General features: G+C 35.1%; 1 protein-coding gene and 1 long non-coding RNA gene across 5 annotated transcripts; both read right to left on the bottom strand.

The window, feature by feature from the left end:
- Positions 1 to 1895: 1895 nt before the first annotated feature.
- On the bottom strand, positions 1896 to 2319 carry LOC116122597. The gene is made up of 3 exons (XR_004126932.1): positions 2241 to 2319; positions 2067 to 2084; positions 1896 to 1962 (listed from the first exon to the last, which is right to left on the bottom strand). It is a non-coding gene; the product is annotated as an uncharacterized LOC116122597 (long non-coding RNA).
- A 3987-nt stretch (positions 2320 to 6306) lies between these two features.
- On the bottom strand, positions 6307 to 10759 carry LOC116122602. 4 transcript variants are annotated; one of them, XM_031408433.1, is made up of 3 exons: positions 10565 to 10759; positions 9174 to 9843; positions 6307 to 7938 (listed from the first exon to the last, which is right to left on the bottom strand). In XM_031408433.1, the coding sequence occupies exon 3, from the start codon at positions 7913 to 7915 to the stop codon at positions 6755 to 6757; it is 1161 nt and encodes a 386-aa protein (XP_031264293.1). In that variant the 5' UTR covers positions 7916 to 7938; positions 9174 to 9843; positions 10565 to 10759; the 3' UTR covers positions 6307 to 6754. The 4 variants fall into 4 exon arrangements, with proteins under 4 accessions (XP_031264293.1, XP_031264294.1, XP_031264291.1 ...); XM_031408434.1 differs by having other exon boundaries at positions 6307 to 6640; positions 6739 to 9843; positions 10565 to 10758; XM_031408431.1 differs by having other exon boundaries at positions 6307 to 9299; positions 9610 to 9843; positions 10565 to 10758.
- Positions 10760 to 21186: the final 10427 nt, after the last annotated feature.

The following is a 21186-nucleotide window of genomic DNA, read 5'->3' as shown; positions in this document are numbered from 1 at the left end:
ATGATAAAAAAACATTTAAAAAAATAAAATATTTCAATAATATACTAAACATTACCTTCACCATTTATGTAGTACTTAACCTTTTTGTCTTGACTTTCCAAAATTGATGACTTTTTCATGCATTTACTGTTGCAAAAAATGAATCCCTCTGTGATGGAAAAAAAAATATATTAGTTTTTTATAAACAACATAAATGCAATGAATATATTAGAACTCTGACCTCTCTTCAAACATTATTGTACCAAAAAAAAATAAAAAATAGTGTTATAGTTTACTTAAGGCGTGAATTTGGTGCCTTAGAGCAAGTAATCAAAATGATAACAAAAACAAATAATAAAATAACAATTTAAATAATAAAAGATTTCAAGAATATGCTGAATCTTACCTACACATTTTATATAGTACTTAAAGTTTTTGTCTTGACATCCCATAATTGGTGACCTCTCCATGCATTTATGATTGCTAAATATGAATCCCTTTGTGATGAAAAAAAAAAAAAAAAACAAAAGATACTTTATAACACCAAGATAAAAATATCACATTTAATAAATATATCATGTAACATACGAACCTTGGACCCTTTTCAAATGTTATCCTACAAAAAAAAAAAAAAAAAAAAAAAAAAAACAAATGTCATAGATTACACAGAAATGAATTTGTTGTCTTATATAGTCTTTTGTGCATTCCTTTTCCCCTCTCTAATGAAAGCTTACTTATCCAAAAAAAGTTTGGTGCCTTAGAGCAGTATGAAGATGATAAGAACAACTCTAATAAAATAACAATTTATATAATAAAAGATTCAAAAAATATACTAAACCTTACCTTTACCTTTTATATAACACTTAGCTTTTTTGTCTTGATTTCCTGAAATTGGTGACCTCTTTATGCATTTACTATTGCAAAAAATGAATCACTTTACGATAAAAAAAAAAAAAATATATATATAGATGATTATAAAACCAAGATAAAAATATAAACATTATAAAAACAAATATGTTATGAATATATTATACCTCCGACCTCTCTTTAAATGTTACCTTATAAAAAAAAAAAAAAAACCAATATTATAGATTACTCAAGGCGTGAATTTGTTGCCTTAGAGCAAGTAATCTTGATCATAACAAAAACAAATAATAAAGTAAAAGTTTACAAAATAAAAAATTTCAAGAATATACTAAACGTTACCTTCACTATTTATATAGTAATTAACCTTTTTGTCTCGACTTCTCAAACTTGGCAACTTTTTCATGCATTTATGTTGAAAAAAATGAATCCCTTTGTGATTAAAAAAATATTAGTTGTTTATAACACCAAGATAAAAATATAAACATTATAAACAATATTAACGTAATATATTAGACCCCTAACCTCTCTTCAAATGTTATCCCACCAAAAGAAAAAAACAATGTCATAGATTACTTAAGGCGTGAATTTGGTACCTCAGAGCAAGTAATCAAAATGATAACAAAAATAAATAATAAAATAACAGTTTAAATAATAAAATATTTCAAGAATATGCTAAACCTTACTTTTACCTTTTATATTGTATTTAACCTTTTTGTCTTGTCTTGCCAAAAGTGGTGACATCTTCATGCATTTACTATTGCAAAGCAAGAATCCATTTTTGGTGACCAAAAAAAATTAAATGCTTATAACACCAAGATAAAAATATCAACATTGAAAATAATATAGCTGTCATAAATATTTTATACTTCTAACCTCTCTTCAAACATTACCCTACAAACACAAGTAAAAAAAAATATAATAGATTACTCAAGGTGTGAATTAGATGCCTCAGGGCAAGTAATCAAGATAATAACAAAAACAAATAATAAAATTATTAAAAATTTCAAGAGTATAATAAACCTTAACTTCACATTTTATATAGAATATAACCTTTCAGTCTTGACTTCCCAGAATTAGTGACCTCTTCATGCATTTACTATTGCAAAAAATGAATCCCTTTGTGATGACAAAAAAAAAAAAAATTAGATGCTTATAACACCAAGACAAAAATATCAACATTATAAATAATATAAACGCCATTAATATTTTAGATCTCTAACCTCTCTTTAAATGTCACCCTACAAAAACAAATCCAAAAAAAAAAAAAAAATGTCAATTACTCAAGGTGCAAATTTTGTGCCTTAGAACAAGCAAGCAAGCAAGAGTATAACAAAATCAAATAATAAAATAACTGTTTAAATAATAAAAGATTTCAAGAATATACTAAACCTTACCTTCACCTTTTATATAATACTTAACTTTTTTGTATTAACTTCCCAATATTGGTGACCTCTCCATGTATTTACTGTTGCAAAAAAATGAATCCCTTTGTGACGACCAAAAAAGAAAAATTATATGCTTATAGCACCAAGATAAAAATAACAACATTATAAAAATAATAGGCGTCATGAATATATTAGACCTCTTACCTCCCTTCAAACGTTACCCTACAAAAACAAATCCAACAAACAATAATGTCATAGATTTCTCAAGGCGTGAGTTTGGTGCCTTTATCTTCACAACTTCAAACTCTACACAAAGAACATATTTTGTCGTAGATTACTTAAAGCGTAAACTCGCTATCTCTCCCTTTCAAGTTAGAAAAATAATAATACTCAAATAAAATAGACAAAAGGAGTTATGTCATCCAAAATCAAAATATCAACATAAGCTGGTTCTTATGAGATTACTCATACAAAATTGGTCAAGTATGAATTATGATATTAATGTAATGATGGCACATGAATTTTGATAGTTAGATACTAAACAACAACAAAAACAGAACAAACAGCAAAATACCACAACAACATAAACAAGAAAAGCAACAACAATAACAATCAGATAAACAACAACAGAAGAAACAATAAATAGGAAAAACAACCACCACTAAATAAACAACTATTGAAACAAGAAGATCAACAACTCTAACAATCTAATAAACAACAACATCAAAAGAACAACAGGATAAAAAACAACAATCGAAGAAACAATAAACAAGAAGAAGATGATGATCAACAACAACAACACCAGTAGCATAATGAAGAAGAGAGCAACAACACTAATAATCAAACAAATAATAACAACAACAACCAAAACAACAGTAGAAACAAGAAGAGCAACAACACCAACAATAAAATAAACAGCAGCAGAAACAAGAAGAGCAACAAAACCACCAATCAAATAAACAGCAACAAAAACAAGAAGCAAGCAATAGAAACGAGAAGAACAATAACAAACAAAAGGGGACACAAGACAATACCAACCAAATTAACAACAACAATAGCTACAACAAACAATAATAATTATAAGAATATAACACTTCGANTAAATAAACAACAACCATTGAAACAAGAAGAACAACAACTCTAACAATGAAACAAACAACAACATCAACTGAACAATAGGATAAAAAACAATGATCGAAGAAACAATAAACAAGAAGAAGAAGAAGAAGAACAAGAGTAGCAGAATGAAGAAGAGCAACAACACTAATAATCAAACAAATAATAACAACAACAACCAAATAAACAACAGCAGAAACAAGAAGAGCAACAACACCAACAATCAAATAAACAACAACAGAAACAAGAAGAACAACAACACCAACAATCAAATAAACAACAAGAAAAACAAGAAGCAAAGAATAGAAACGAGAAGAACAATAATAAACAAAAGGAGACACAAGACAATACCAACCAAATTAACAACAACAATAGCTAGAAGAAACAATAATAATTATAAGAATATAACACTTGACATTTTTGTCTTGACTTCCTAGTTGATGACCTCTTCATAAACAAGAAAAACAACCACCACTAAATAAACAACAACTATTGAAACAAGAAGAACAACAACTCTAACAATCAAATAAACAATAACATCAAGAGAACAATAGGATAAAAAACAACGATCAAAGTAATAATAAACAAGAAGAAGAAGAAGAATAACAACAACAACAGTAGCAGAATGAAGAAGAACAACAACACTAATAATCAAACAAATAATAACAACAAAAACCAAATAAACAATAGTAGAAACAAGAAGAGCAACAACACTAACAATCAAATAAACAGCAACATCAACATCAACAACAACAACAATAACAACAAAAATAACAATAACAAGCAAACAATAGAAACGAGAAGAACAACATCAAACAAAAGGAGAAACAAGCCAATACCAACCAAATTAACAACAACAATAACCAGAACAAACTATAATAATTATAAGAATACAACACTTGAAATTGTTTTCTTGACACCCTAATATAATCTCCTGCAAAAGTAATTAAAAAGAATTCATTTTTGAGACAATATGAAGTTTGGTGCCTTGCATAAGAATGCACAAGATAAAGGATAAACATAACCAAAACAAGTTAATAATCATTATAAATAAACCTATTGTTTTAAACTCTTCAAAAGTCGCATGAAAAGAGACTTTCACCTTTCATATAGTACCTTTTTTGCCTTGACTTCCCAAAACTGGTGACTTCCTCATGCATTTACGATTGCAAAAAATGAATCCCTTTGTGATGACAAAACAAAAATAATAATAATAATAATTAGATGCTTATAACCCCAAGGTAAAAATATCAGTATTATAAATAATATAGATGTAATGAATATAATAGACCTTTGACCTCNTTCTCTGTTCCAAACAAAATTAGTAATCGAGTAATTCACACTGTTTTAAAAACCGGACCGGCCTAGCCCGATCAAGTTTCTGGTTCGAGTCACCATCAAACCCGTAATTACATATTAACCTGCTTTAAACCGTTTGAAAACCGGATATAATGAGTGAACCGTCAGTCCAACCGGACTGGCGGAAAAACCGGTCAAATGTGAAAAAGCCCTAACTCTACACAATCGCAATCGCAAGCCCATTCATTCTGAAATCTAAATCTAATTTCATCTCTGTTTCTCATATTGCTCAGCTTCTTCTCCTACGCAAATTCCTCTTTCAAATCGCACTCAAATCGCAACCATTCACCAAATTGCAAGTTCGCAACTGAACTCTCTCAAATCGACGTCGACAGCTCCATTCCCTGCTGGAAATCAACGACGACGATGGCTGCTCCATTCCTCGCTAGAAATCAACGATGACGACAGCAGCTCTATTCCTGGACGACGACAATTCCGTTCCTCGTTGGAAATCGATGGCGACAACTCCATTCGTCAACGACAGCTCCATTCCTCGACGATCCAGGTAATAAACACGCCATTTACAGGTTCATCTTCAATAATGATTTCGTTTTGAATGCTTAAATGTGATTCTTTTGTTTGCAATAATTTTTACTGTTAACCGGCAACAACAATTGAACCATTTACACGCCATTCACAGGTTCATCTCTAATACGTATTAGAATTTTTGAGAAACTCTGGTTCAACCATCTAGCAAGAGGAATGCTTGCTTGCTTGCTGAATTAAATGTTGATGAACTTTTTATGCGTATTTGCATTTTGCTGACGGTAGTTTGTTTCCAAAGAATGTTGGTGCTCAATGAAATAGAATCCTTTATATTTACTTTTTCTGCGGAATTAAATGTTGATGAACTTTTTCTGCGTATTTGCATTTTGCTGAAGGTAGTTTGTTTCGAAGAACGTTGGCGCTCAATGAAATAGAATCTCTTATATTTACTCTGTTATATCACCGGAATGCATGCATTTTTCTGCGTTTATTTTGCCAGTATTAAACTAAATTTGATCCCAAAATGTGGAGGCTATTTTTCCTGTATCACCGGAGTCATGATGAAAACTAGTATACATATATATGGAGGCTATTTTTCTGGTGAATTCTAAATCGGGGTTTGTTAGTTTAAGATTTAAACATGGGGTCTAGTTAATAAATTCGACTGAACCAAAAGAAAAGTGATTATAATTTGCCGAAAATGTGTAATCCACCATTATCATTTTAAACAAATGGTTGCATAAAAAAGCAATATCATGTTTGGACTTTAGAACTTTGGATTTGGACTTTAGAAATTGTTGTTAAATACTTAAATTATGTTGAGATTATTATTGAATTTGAATTTTGAATCATGTTGAACAGTAATTAAGTTGGTATTGTCTTATTAAAAAATATAAATCTTTAAAAAAGAAAAAAGAAAAAAAAACAGATTTTTTTGTTAATGTGCTGACATCATCATACTGTATAATGACATCACCAGTTGGGCCGGTTTAATTCAGACAATTGAAAAACAGTCGTCGAGATGGAGTCATTTTCAAAATCAGATTTCACAAGTCTGCATTTATGAAGCTTTAAATGCATAAAACAAACATTCCCACTAATTTAAAACTATTGCTCAAGTAAAAAAGGTGTAGAATAGCTCAAATGGAGACGAAAAGAGATGACAGACAGGAATATAAATTAACCCAATTCGGAATACAACACAACTTCCAAAGTTGAAATCGTAAGACACTAGATACAAAGGACATAAATTTCAGTAAACCATTTTAATCTGGTATTCTCTCCCTTTCCCATGTGTGTAGAAACCCATCAAGGTTAAAAACAATCCCAGTCAATATATCTCCAAATGAAAGACCCTGCTTACCCTTCTCTCAAAGTAGATGGTTTCTGAAAAACATGTTAATCACCATAAATCTTCTCCCCTTAAGAGAGGCAGTTTCTGCATAATACTGGAAATTGATGGTAAAATTACCATTTGGGTCAGCCAAAAGCAATCTGAAATACAATTCCAGTGGATATCAAAGTCGTGTAACGAAGCAGAATTTACCAGAAATAGACATCACTCATGGCTGGTCCTCATCAGACCTTGACTGTGTCAAACGCCGCCGTCTTCTTGGGACTGGAGATGCATCTTCACCTGCATCACTCAATATATGCAGGTCGTCATCATCATTATCATCTTGTAGACCCAAAAGATTCTCACCCCACAGGAACCGACGACGCTCGGATAAAGCTCCCGCAGAACGCCGGTGCCTTGTCCAAGCCCTTGACCTAGCCCTTGATTCGCCAGCACTGTCAATTGAACCAATCATGTGAAACAAAAAGAAAGTAGTCCACCATGGTCCATTAACTTCACCGGTGTCACTTTCTCTTCCAGCCGATAATCTTTCTCCATTCTCAATTACATAGTCCCCAACTACAACAGCACCTGGCATGGATGAGCGAATGGCACTGACAATATCACCATATTCTCGTTGGTGCTCAAGGCGTTGCCAGGCTCGTTCTCTAGACGGGTCAGTGTCTGAGGGTCGGGTTGTTGGGTGAACCCTCCTAGCATGTCGACGTAATTCCTGGTAATTACCAACAAAGGAGCATGATTCCCTGGAACAAGATCGCTTCTTCAAGTTAAGATATTTTCGGGCCTCTTCTACAACCTCCCAGCCTTGAATGGCTCCTCGGCACATGGGGCATGTCAAATTCAAGCTTGATTCTAATGAACTATCCACATCTACCTCTTCAAGTTCAATCCTCTCACGCAAGGACACAGAGTCCCCCATTTCCAAATTCAGATTACCTTCTCCTTGAATTTCTAAATGCCTACCTACATTTTCAATATTATTTTCGCCTGGTTGTTCAGAAAATCCAACAGGTGAACCATTGCTTCCATTAGGATTGTGATTTCCATTACTTTCAATGAAATGAGTTCTCAAAGCCAAGTTCACATCATAAGTATTACTAGCATTATAAGAGTTTATAGGTGAAGAATGAGGTAAAGTCACACTGCTAGAACTCTCCCTTAATTTTTTAAACCGGTCCAAACAATTTGAATGCCGGTAACTTGTATCACAAACGAAAGATCTGCAACCCTTCTCATGTGAGCTGCAGAGGAGGAGAACAGCATTATGTGGATGGTCCATGCAGATAGGACATGAGACCTCATCCAATTCTTTGTGAAGAGCATGAATATCTGAATCAGTATACATTCTTCGTTTCACACCAGCCATCTTGCATGCACTGTTTTAAGTTACTAAACATATTGAATTTATCAGAACACCAGTACCACTAAACATAGTTCATTCATCAAAAATATCAACCAAATGCTGGACATCAAAACTTGCAATTGAACCACATATTTAACAGTACCAATCTCACAAGTCTAAATGAAATGGAATGCACAAAATCATTACTTACTCATGAGATGTTGGGTTCAAAATGGTAAAACAAATGTCACTCTAATTGAAAACAAATATATTGACGGGTAAAAGAGAACCAAATAACAAAGATAATCACAGGAGATGTGGAGCAGAGAGAGAGACTTTTTCTTTGACCAACTTCTATTCAACATCAACTTATTACTTCCCTCTTCTTGATCTTAAAACAACATAAAAGGTATGCAATCTATAACACCATAATTCACTAGCCCCAATCAATATTGAATCAGATTATGTCTCACTGTTTTTGTTATTTGTGCATAGATTATACTAAAAACTTCTGTTTAGGTAATTGTCCCCATTTCAGCAAGGATTCTGTCTTTATAGTGGACATTATTCTTCTCTTTACTCTCAACATAATTCTTCATGCTTCCTATTTTAAAATAATAAATTCAAATCAGATAATTTGGTTCAGCAAGCAGTCCATGTAAAGAATAAACCTATTTGCTTTGAATTTGTCATGATTAGCCTTTTCTAAAGCCTAATCCAAGCCCAAAACCAGAAAAGAAAGCTGCAACATAATGATTTTTATTAAACTATATTGAGTTAGGAAATTGATCCAACCAGTTGTAATACGACTTCTCTGACATAAGTTATCTACAATTAACTAAGCAAGGAGTAGCTGGATAGCCACTTCAGAATCATCATTTAAGCATCAGCACTACTTCAATCATAAAAGCAATAAGGCCCACAGTACATCATCAAATTTGCCATAAAATAATTCAGTTTAGACACAGTACCCCACAAATTCTTCACATGAAAACCCTGGAAATTGAAATCCAACTAGTGTCAATCAAAGAGTATTATTCTATCAATTTCAAAGTGTCAGCAGTTCTATTTCTTGAATTATTTCTATGATTGTCTCAATACCATCTTACTAAGACCAACATCTTCTATCTAGAACAAAAATAAGAAGAATCAGCATTCCAAACATGAACTAGCCTTATCAAGGAGAAAGGCCTACAACTGCTACCATAAGTACGACTAAGCAAAACTAAAAAACCTCATCTAAACGCATCTGTACGTTTGAGATGCATAAGAAATATTTTACCATGATTGGATCATTCTAGAATTGCGTATGTAAGCAATCAGTGGAATGAGAAAGAAACCCCATAACCCACATTGAATTTTAATGCTGCCCAGTCCTTCCTTCTTGCTCAAGCCAATCCCTAACAGACTCATAGTCCATCAAGCAATCGCAATAAATCCATCAATTCAAATAATAGCTTTCTTAACTTTCAGGCATAACCTTCCAATGAAACTTCAGTATACAAGGTCAAAGTGAAATGATTCCATTGAATAGGACAACTATACATATATGTATTGCAACCATTAACAATCTAACTAATAAACAACACTAATGTGAGATATGAAACATTGTTAAACATGAATTAAACAAAATGAAGTCAGCAAGGGAATCCATTGTACAATAATGTGATTTGAAATGAAGCTAATAATGTGTTTTCAATAATTGCATGTACACTTACCACAAGCACTCTATACAGATTTCCTACCGCAACCTTCTGAATCTCTATGCGCTACAATTGAAACTATGAAATCTTTATACTTTGTGATCACAAGGCAAACACTCATGCAGTGCTCCAAAGTATGTGACAAACAGTTCAGAAATAACTAGTTCTACAAAGCTGAAGGATTAAAGACTTGAATAAACAAGTTATAACTACGTCCTCAGCCACAAGATCGTGAATGAGTCCAAAAACCTGCAGTTGAACCAGAAAGCAGAAGCGATTGTTACAAAGAAAACATTTCATTTTCAAATTTGTAGTCATTAAAAGAATAGAATAGACACCTACAAAAGAACTGACCAGTATACACTGAATGTAACAACAAAAAATTATAAAACAACACACAAAACGGGCATAAATAAATCGATTCAGTTTCCTTTTATATGCATTTCTCAAAACTCAACCAAAGCTACTTAAAGATAAATGAACTAGTTAATACAAGACAACAAACCTATAATATACAAATCAGACCAGATAACCCAGAAGATCAAATTACAAACATAAAATCCTCCTCCACTAAGGCTGTATATAATCTAAAATCAATGATCTGCCAATCGTTTCATATTCCACTCTTATCCAAGACTTGATTCTAAAATGATCACAACAAAATTATAAACCATAAACCCATTTTCAGGAAACCATTATAGCAATTAACCCTAGCATAAACTGGAAGTTTTCATTGCCGTTTCGTTTTTGTTATTGTAATTGTAATGAAACACAAATTTAAATACAACATATGATCATCAAAAACATTAACCAGAAAATTTAAAAATATTTTCTGATTTCAAATTTGCGCGTGTTTTAAAGTAAAATTCAACATCTTTAACTCATAACCTAAATCATCACCAACCACATAAACATAAAAAAAAATTCTAAAAATGAACGGATAAATTAATAATAAATGAAGATAATATACCTAACAATTGGATAAGAAATCAGAAGTAAGAAGATCAATTCGAAAAAATGGAAGGCGTTAAAATTAACGCGATGGGAGGAGAAATTACAGGAGATTGAAATTCCAATGGATGTAGATTGGATTTTTTTATGTATAGAGAGGTTGCGTGAAGGAGTTGTTTTATATATATAGGCGGTGTGAGTCTGTGAGAATCGGGAGGTTTTAATTAAATAAAATAAAATAAAAATATGAAGTAATAAGGGGGAAATGGAAATGGAAATTGAAATGAAATGCACTTTTTGAAAGGTCATTTTGGTAGTCAAGATCATTGAGGTATTGATCGGATGCAACCGCCTTCTTGTAGGTGTCGTACCGGTGGATGACTTACACGTGGATTATCTTCTGTCGATGAACATGAGCTTTTACTGTTAACTGTTGGAGCCTAGATTATTAGTTACTTACTGGATTTTAACTCATTTAGATCCGCTCACAACTTTTTAGAGAAGATTTAGCTGTCCGACCTTCCCAAATTTCTATTTAACAAAATGGCCTTGAAAATATTTTTTATTTTTTTTTTTAATTTAGAGAAGCTGGCGTAACATAGTTAAGATTCATTAAAAGGTTAAAATGAAAAGATTAAAACATATGTGGGCCAAATCATAAATAATTAAAGTTTTTAAAATTTGAAATTTAAAAATGAGCCTTACTTATTCACCTCGCTTAATCGAAACTCATTAGGGCAAAACGCGATTTCTTAAACCTAATGGAGACTGTACGATTTCTGATCGAACTTGCAAATTTACACACCATATTCAATCCTAAAATCAATTTCTTGAACCCTAAACGGAATACAATCGCGATTTCCGATCGATTTCTTGAACCCTAAAATCAATTTCTTGAATGCTAAACGGAATCTATGCAATTTTCGACGTTACAGTCCACATTTTCGATCGAAACTGCAAATTTTGACACCAAATTCAATCCTAAACCATGGCTGACATTCACAATGAGGAGGAAAACCTAACACCACTTCGAATCCTAGAGTCTGGTGGCGCAAGCAGTTCAATGGCTGCTCCGGTGGATAATCCGATCAGTGAAGGTGGTCAACAGGCAGAGGAGACGATGGCGGCACAACAACAGAGAGAAGAATTGCAAAACGGTTTTGAAGAGGAGGAGGCAAGCGAGAATTCAGGCGACGAGGAGGAGTTTGAAGAGAATTCAGGCCAGGAGGCCGGCGAGGATTCAGGTGACGAGGAGGAGGCCGGCGAGAATGCAGGCAACGAGGAGGCCGGCGAAGAAGGAGTACGTATTTGTTTTGGGAGTATTGCTCTGTACTGTCGCTTAAGCGATCATTTGTATCACGTAAGCTGTTAATCTCTTTTTCATGGTCGCTTAAGCGATCCTTTGTATCGCTTAAGCTATTCATTCAGTTTACTCTTGGTCACTTAAGCGATTTCAGATCGCTTAAGTGATCTTGTCCGAGGTAGAATCATCTGCCTAGATCTAAGATCGCTTAAGCGATCTTTTGTATCGCTTAAGCGATTATTTCAGTTTACTCTTGGTCACTTACGAGATTTCAGATCGCTCAAGAGATCTTGCACGAGGCAGAATCAAGATCTCTTAAGCAATCCGAAATCGCTTAAGCGACCACAGAGGTGCTGATATTTTGTTTATTAGTTGTTTTGGTTTATTTTTGTTGCTGACATTTTGTTTATATCGATTGTGCAGGTTGTGCGGACCATAAACTTTAGAGACTACGGGTTAAAGCTTGTAAGCGATAATGTACCGTACTTCCCTGTAAGGGTGACGGTCAGGTCGAGTTGGGATGTTTTTGACAGAATAAAGGAGATTATAGGTGGAATGAGGAATGGTGAAAGACGATTCAGAGAGACTTGTTTCAGTCAGTTTTTAAGAATCGGAGCAAATTGAAAAAATGCATTCTAGGACAAGGAGTGCATTATATGTTGCTGCACTTAGTAAAATGCAAAAAAAAAAAAAAAAAAAAAATAAAGAAATGTGGTTCGTGGTGGACGAAAAGCCACTACGTTTTGGGATGATGGAAAATGTCTTGGTGACAGGAGAGGCTAGAAACAGTTCAGTTTAATGATCAAGAGAAGTTAAAAGTGTGCTTGATATTGTTCTTACATTCGATCCTATTGGCTGGTGACTCAACAAAAGCTGTTGAGATGGATTGGTTGTTGTTTGCAAGCGACTTGAACTTCTTTAATTCTTATCGTTGGGGGGGGGGGGGGGGGAGCCTCTATTACAGGACGCGTTTAGAGAAGAGGCTAGAAATAGTTCGGTTTAATGATCGAGAGAAGTTAAAAGTGTGCTTGATATTGTTCTTACATCGATCTAGGTGGTGACTCAACAAAAGCTGTTGAGATGGATTGGCTGTTGTTTGCAAGCGTTGAACTTCTTAATTCTTATCCGTGGGGACGGGTATCATTTGGCGAACCATGCACTCCCTACAAGCAAAAGCATGGCGTTAAAGCAGTCCAATGGGTCAGGAAGGATAAACCAAGCACGTACCATTTGTTTGGCTTCCCATGGGCAAGCAGGTAAATATTAATAGTTTTTTGTTATATTTTTTGTAATATATGTGTTTGAATTATGATATGGATTATTTTTTTACAATGTAAGCTTGGATGTATGAAGCCATCCCTGTCTTCGCTAAGGGGGAAGGGGGGGAAGGGGGGGGGGGGGGGGGGGGGGGGGGGGAGGAGCAATAATTTAGAAGCAACAATTTAGATGTGCAACAGCAATTTCCTAGGATGTTGTGGTGGCATGTCGAGAGGTGTACCCATTGGGATTACGACCAAATAGACATTGAGATTGAAGCGGCTGGGGTAAGATTAAAGGATTAAGCTTTTGAATACGCAGTTGCTTTAAAATGCCGCTTCAATTTGATTGATTTTGTTTCTTATTGCACGGAGTTGTCCATCCCTTTCTCACCGCTACTGGGGATGAAGTGGAAAAGGACTATGTCACATCTTTCGAAGCACTATAGGATGAAAAGGATGAACGGATAGACCGCCTGATGCGGGGCCTGTAAGGGGTCACACATGTGACAGCAGTTGCAGGACCACTGCTTGATAATGTGGTTGATGCTGATGATGATGAAGCTCCAATCAACGGGAGGGACGAGGAGGAGGAGAAGAGGGAGGAAGAGGTTTGTATGCCTCAGCAAACCGGTACAACAAGTACCGCTTTGCCGAGACATCGACGTCAGGAGAATGAGGTGGTTGACCTCATAAACGGCCTGTTTCAGAGTTTTACAACAGCCGTTTATGATAGGTTTGACAAGATGGAAGAGTATATGAAAATGGTAGAGGAGAAAGTGGATAAGATGGCAGAGAAAGTTGGTACAGTGGAGGAGGAAGTTGGTGGAGTATTAAAGGCGGTTGAAGTGCAACCTGGAGTGAAAAGAGAAAGCCGAAAGAGCAAGTTTATCAAATCGCCTTACACGGTAGTGACACATGTAAAGAAGAGGAAAATTAAGAAACAAGTGGAGGAAAAAGCAAAAATGGAGGAGGTTAAGGAGGTTGGTGGAGGAAGTGGGGTAGTGATAATGGAGGAGGGTGAGGTAGGAAGCGAAGGAAGTGGGGATGTACAAATGGAGGAAGAGAGAGGAAGTGGGCAAGCGAAAATGGACTCAAAGGTCGATTTGTATAGGCCAATAGAGGAGGAAAAGAAAAAACTCTTCTATGCTTATTACAATGATTCAGGAAGTGATGCCCATATAAAGTGTAAGACAGGGGATTATCATCAGGAATGGTTTAAAAAGTTGTTGACGATAGGCAGGTGGCTTGAGGACTTTGTGAGTTATTTTCGCTTAATTTTCCTTATTTTTGCTTATGTTTTCCATACTTATCTTGTTGTTTTTATTTGATGCAACACATCGATGAGATATTGGCACTGATGAGGCTACGACAGACCAGTAATGGTGATCTATTGTATCCCGACTATGCCATCACTGATGTGGCGTTTGGCCAAACGCTTGTTTCGACATATCACACTTTAATTAAAAATGTCGTTGGTAAATATGTAACAAAAGGAGCGAAGCGAAAAAGATTGGCCCTAGAACAGTTGGACTGCATCCCTGATGATTTTAAGTTTGATGACAGGATTATGCAGTATGTATGAGGGGGAAAAACCCAAATATGGCCACGATTGGGCAATGGTTAAAAGAGTCTATTGCATCATCAACGTCAGAGAGATGTACTGGATAGCAGTCGTCGCGCATCTAGAGGAGGGGTTGCTGAAGATCCTTGACTGCAACCCAACTATTTGTCGAGACAAACAGTCGGACATCGAGTTGAAGCTACTATCCAAGTTGTTCCCGCGGTTGTTGCGTGACAGGGAGATGTTTGGGCACTTTGATGATCAAGTACTAACAAAAAAGTGGCCACTTAAGCGCTCTACCATCCCAATAAATGAGTCAAGGTAAATTTTGTATAAAACTAACTTACATAATACAATTGTTCTATAAGTTTATTCTAATGCTAATGTCTTCTTCCTACTGTAGTGCTGAATATGGGGCATATGCCCCGCAATTTATTCAGTTCGACATGACCAGCACCCCGATGGACGGCTTGAATGACGAAACAATGAGTAACTATCAGGAGCGCTGGGCTATTGAGTGCTTCCATGGGCATATGGATCCGTTTTGAGTGACTAGAACCTAATCAAAAGGTATAAAAGTTGGACTTTGAATTTTGTAGTTTATGTGATATTGATGTTGATACTTGGGTTATGGTGTTGATGCTGCAGGTGTCATGCTTATATGGAGCTTTACCGAAAGAGACGGACTAAGTGAACTTCTTAATCTCGCACTCTATAACTTTTTTACGCGTTTTTTTTTTAATTTACAAAAGCTGATGTGTCTACAGGTGTGTGCGGTATAATTTTACAAGTTCCTGGCAAACAATGAGAGGAAACTTCTCAAAGGCTAGTTGGCAAGAGGAGGCATCTGCAATAAAGGCTGCTGGGAAGGCATGGTTCCAAACAATGATCTTAGACAAGTTCCTGGCAAACAGAATTCGAAAACTTCTCAAAGGCTAGTTGGCAGGAGGAGGCATCTGCAATCAAGGCTACTGACAAGGCATGGTATCAAACAATGATCTCAGACAGGTTCTTGGCAAACAGAATTAAAAAACTTCTCAAAGACTGGTTGGCAAGAGGAGGCATCTGTAATAAAGGCTACTGGGAAGGCATGGTACCAAACAATGATCTCAGACAGGTTCCTGGCAAACAGAATTTGAAAACTTCTCAAAGGCTGGTTGGCAGGAGGAGGCATCTGCAATCAAGGTTGCTGGCAAGGCATGGTACCAAACAATGATCTCAAACAATGATTATACAGAATTCAAAAACTTTTCAGAGGCTGGTTGGCAGGTCACAAGAGGTAAATGAGAATGTATGGAAGGGAAATGGTACGAAAAATGATACTTGGAATTGGGTTTTTCTTTGCAATTGTTTGGGTGGAGGAAATTTTATTACAATCAGAACTAAAGTTAAATGTCTTAGGAATTGTTGTGTTTCGGCACTATTATGGATGATTAAGTTTAAACCTTCAATTACATTGATGTCTCTTATATTTTGAGTTGTGATGAATTAGATTGATATAAATTACTTAATTTTGCGATACAAATTCTTTTCGGATTTGGGAGGGAAATGAGTGAGGTAGAAATGTATCCCAATCACATTCATTTTGAAATTAATTAACTTAAAGATAGCCATGGTACCAAACAATTACGTATATGAGCGACCACATATATCTCTTAAACGACCAAGAGTTTTCCACAAATGATCGCTTAAGCGATTTTAGATCGCTTAAGCGACCAAGAGTTCTTTTACAAAGAATTGCATAAGATTGCTTAAGCGATTCATAAGATCGCTTAAGCGATCATACATCTGGGCAGATGTTGATTCTGCCTCGGTAGGGATCGCTTAAGTGATCTGAAATCGCTTAAGCGACCAAGAGTCTTTTCCAAAGAATCACTTACGCGATACAAAGGGATAGCTTAAGCGATCATAAATCTGGGCAGAAGATTTTGCCTGGAAAAAGATCGCTTAAACGATCTGAAATCGCTTAAGCAACCAAGGGTAAAAGCCAGAAATCACTTAAGCGATAGGTAAGGATCGCTTAAGCGATAGGTAAGGATCGCTTAAGTGATCATAGATCTGGGCAGATGTTGATTCTGTCGCGAACAAGATCGCTTAAGCGATCTGAAATCGCTTAAGCGACTAAGAGTAAAAGCAAAGAATTGCTTAACCGATAGGTAAGGATCGCTTAAGCGATCATAGATCTGGGTAGATGATTTTGTCACGGACAAGATCGCTTAAGTGATCTAAAATCGCTTAAGCGACCAAGAGTAAAAGCAATGAATCATTTAAATGATCATAGATCTGGGCAGATGATTCTGCCGCGGACAAGATCGCTTAAGCGACCAAGAGTAAATTGAAAGAATCGCTTAAGTGATCATAGATATGGGCAGATGTTTCTGTAGCGGACAAAATCGATTAAGCTATCTACAATCGCTTAAGCGACCAAGAGTAAAAGCAAAAAATCGCTTAAGCGATACAAACGAATCGCTTAAGCGATTATAGGTCTGGGCAGAAGATCGCTTAAGCGATCATTATCGAGGCAGAATCATTCTGCCCAGACCTATAATCGCTAAGATCGCTTAAGCGATCATGTCCACGGTCATCTCTTAAGCGATCGTCCATGTGGGCACTTGTGTATTCTTTGCTCATGATCGCTTAAGCGATCGTAAATCGCTTAAGCGACCAAGTGTAAAAAGTTAGGATCGGTTAAGCGATATCATAAATAACACTGGATCTCTTAAGCGACTAAGTCTAAATACACATGATCGCTTAAGCGATATAGAAAATCTCTTAAGCGATCCTGTGTATTTGGATTTTATTTATTGTATTTCAGAAGATCGGTTAAGCGATTAACGCTATCTTAAACATATAAGGTGTACGATTCGTTCTCAATAGAACATGACCGTTATTGTATTTTAATTAAACATATAGTTCTTTTACGTCAATATGAAACATATAAGGTGTAGGATGTTTACGTTTATGCTAAACATATAGGGTTTACGATTCGTTCAGTAGACCATGACCATTATTATATTTATATTAAACATATAGTTCTTTTTGTTTTGCATAAACAAAGAAAGAGCGAGAAGTACCTCATGAAGTTTGAAGGGTTTAAGAGAACTAGGTAACCATGCAAGGTTAACATCTTTATGTTCCAAGAAAAGAAGAAGAATATATATTCACTAAGCTTGCATGGTTACCTTCAACCCTTCAAACTTCATGAGGTACTTCTCGCTCTTTCTTTGTTTATACAAAACAAAAAGAACTATATGTTTAATATAAATATAATAACGGTCATGGTCCATTGAACAAATCGTACACCTTATATGTTTAAGATAGCGTTAATCGCTTAACCGATCTTCTGAAATACAATAAATAAAATCCGAATACACAAGATCGCTTAAGCCATTTACGATTCGTTTAGTGGACCATGACCGTTATTGTATTTTTATTAAACATATAGTTCTTGTACGTCTATATCAAACATATATGGTGTAAAATGTTTACGTCTATATTAAATATATAAGGTGTACGATTTGTTCAGTGGAACTTGACCGTTATTATATTTTAATTAAACATATAGTTCTTTTACGTCTATATTAAACATATATGGTGCAGAATGTTTACGTCTATATTAAACATATGTCCATAAACTTGGAAAAGAAATATGGCAGTAAATTACTTTTAATCACTTAAGCGATCCCGTCTATTTAGCTTTCGTTGCTTAAGAAGGTTACAGCAGTTGTGCTGAAAACCTTATTGTGATAATAAGAGCCATTGTTAATAGTCTAAAAGTTTCTGAAAAATTCTGGCAGTCTCTTGGTCTATAGAGTGTAGAGCATATTGTTACAGAGTTCAATTTTATATATCAGTTAAGCGATCCTATATACATAAGTCATGATTTGCTTAAGTGATGTCTCGCATCGCTTAAGCGATCATGCCTAATTTCCTTTGTATTGTACAATAATCATTCTCGTCTATTTGTTTAATTATTTAGTAAATATTAGTTTTTTTAATTACTTTTAGACCCCTTAAGTTTATTAATTTCATAAAAACCGGCAGGAAAAATTTTAAAATTTAACAAAAACACCCCCACCTACCCACCACAACCGGAATCTAGCCGAAAAATGGTGTTACGTTGTAGATCTATCGGATCTAGCTCGTAGGACATCGATATGGCATTTTCTAGCCACATCGACCCAAAGATCTAGTGATCCTTGATCGCCTCTACAAAAGGAAATTCGTTTAATCACTTAAGCAATTTAATGTCTCGCTTAACACTAAAATATAATAATAATAAAAATTTGAACCCTATAACCATATGCTCTGTAGTCTGTAGACCATGAGAGTGCCAGAATTTTTCAGAAACTTTTTGACTATTAACAACGGCTCCTGTTATCACAATAAGGTTTCCAGCATAACTGCTATAACCTTCTTAAGCGATCGCCTGCTAAATAGACGGGATCGCTTAAGTGATTAAGGGTAATTTACTACCATATTTCTTTTCCAAGTTTATGGACATATGTTTAATATAGACGTAAACATTCTACACTATATATGTTTGATATAGACGTACAAGAACTATATGTTTAATTAAAATATAATAACAGTCAAGTTCCACTGAACGAATCGTACACCCTATATGTTCAGAGTTCGAGCAAGAAAATGGCTTCAGAGTTGAGATACGGATAAAGAAGAAGACGGTTAAATTTTCACTTGGTCAATTAAGCGATCATGTGATGGGCAAAATCAATATCTGCCCAAGTGCATGATCGCTTATGACACGAACCGTCCCAACCCTCCTTATCCCATAGGCTCCCGACGCACCCATGAGACTCGGGTTATCGAGACGTGCCATGTGGGAAAACTATAAAACCTGTTTATAAATAAAACATCATAAAACTCTTCCAGCTAAAATATTTGTAAACACTCTTTTTTTGTTTCTCACAAATAAATATGACATCATTTGCAAATAAACAAATGCAATTGAATTTTCTTTTACAAAATGAACATATGGTATCAGACTTTTCCATATCTTTTACAATCCAAAATATGAAATAAAATACATGATGAATAAATATAAACTTTGCAGCGGAAAATGAAACACAACCATGGAACTTATGATGAAGTAAAGTCGTGTGGCCCAACCTTGAGTGGGATTCCACTCCTCTGCACGAACACCTTTGACCTGGGGGGGGGAAAGAAAAACATTTGAAAACGAGGGGTGAGCTAGAAATGCTCAGTGAGTGGGGAATGGGTTAGTATGTAACAACACATTTCAATATACAATACAAATACTCATGCGTATAAAATTATCCAGTTTGCGACTGGAAGGAAGAAAAGGAGGGGAAAAAAAAAAAAAAAAAAAGAAGAAAAAGAAAAAGGAGAAAGGAGAAGAAGAAAAGGGGGAGAAGGGTGGTCTTGACCCTATTTTCATTTGGAAATCGATTTTTGGGCGTGCTTGATCTGTGGGTAAGCTTTTATTTGGGTAAAATTTTATCCTTTTTCCTACATTTTCTCTAAGTTTGTAGTTAAGTTAATTTCTTCAAAGAATTGGTTCAAATAGGAGGAGGAGAACCAAGTTCTTCGAGGGTTTTCGTTATTTGGGACAAGCTTCACGAGGGTGAGTGGAAAAATCTAAACCCTTAACTTTCATTTCAACAAAGTTATCTCTAAATGCTTATTTATACTTGTTTATTGTTTTAAATTGCCTAAAATGCTTGATTTATTTATATAGATGAGCTTTATAACATTGCTGGAAATTGTTGATAGACATGAGAAGATGGAATTTTGATGCTTTTGGGCAACAGTTTGAAAAGAAATGAAAATGGGTTGAAATTGTTGGATTTGAAAATATTTGAGAACTTGCATTTCAAACATTCCCTACAACATTTCACTCAACTCAAATTACCAATATGGAATAGTCATCCCTTTCCAAACCAACCACCAATTATCACAAGATACATCAAACATAAATTTTATAACTCAAGTGATTGAATTGACAAATCAAGAGTAAACATTCTACACAAACCATTTCACACTCCAATTAACCAAAAGGCTTCTATTTATCACTCAAAAAAACTAGTCTCACCAAATTAACTGGATTTCTCCTTTTCAACTCAAATCGGGAAATAATAACCAACCAACAAAATCTTTTCATTCGTCCAAAAAAGAAAAAGAAAAAGAGAGAGAACACATGCAAGAGTCATACCAATGCATAATTATATACAACATCCGTGAACAGAAAGCAGTGCGGGGGTTATCTGTGGTATTGCTTAAGCAATTCTTCTCTTTTTTACTTGGTCAATTAAGTGATCGTAGATTGCTTAAGTGATCATGGGATGGGCAGAATCAATATCTGCCCAGGTGCACGATCGCTTAAGCGATCTGTGATACTTGCTTAAGCGATTCTTCTCTTTTTCACTTGGTCGATTAAGCGATTGTAGATCACTTAAGCGATCATGTGATGGGCAGAATCAATATCTGCCCAAGTGCATGATCGCTTAAGCGATTCTTCTCTTTTTCACTTGGTCGAT

Source organism: Pistacia vera, unplaced genomic scaffold (genome assembly GCF_008641045.1).
Source record: "Pistacia vera cultivar Batoury unplaced genomic scaffold, PisVer_v2 Contig136, whole genome shotgun sequence".
Lineage (NCBI taxonomy): Eukaryota > Viridiplantae > Streptophyta > Magnoliopsida > Sapindales > Anacardiaceae > Pistacia > Pistacia vera.
Note: the sequence above shows the minus strand (reverse complement) of the source record. Positions and strands in the feature narration are given on the sequence as shown.

What these genes read in the sequence shown, in the direction of transcription:
- LOC116122602 (XM_031408433.1), bottom strand. Translation starts at nt 7,915, where the DNA reads ATGGCTGGTGTGAAACGAAGAATGTATACTGATTCAGATATTCATGCT.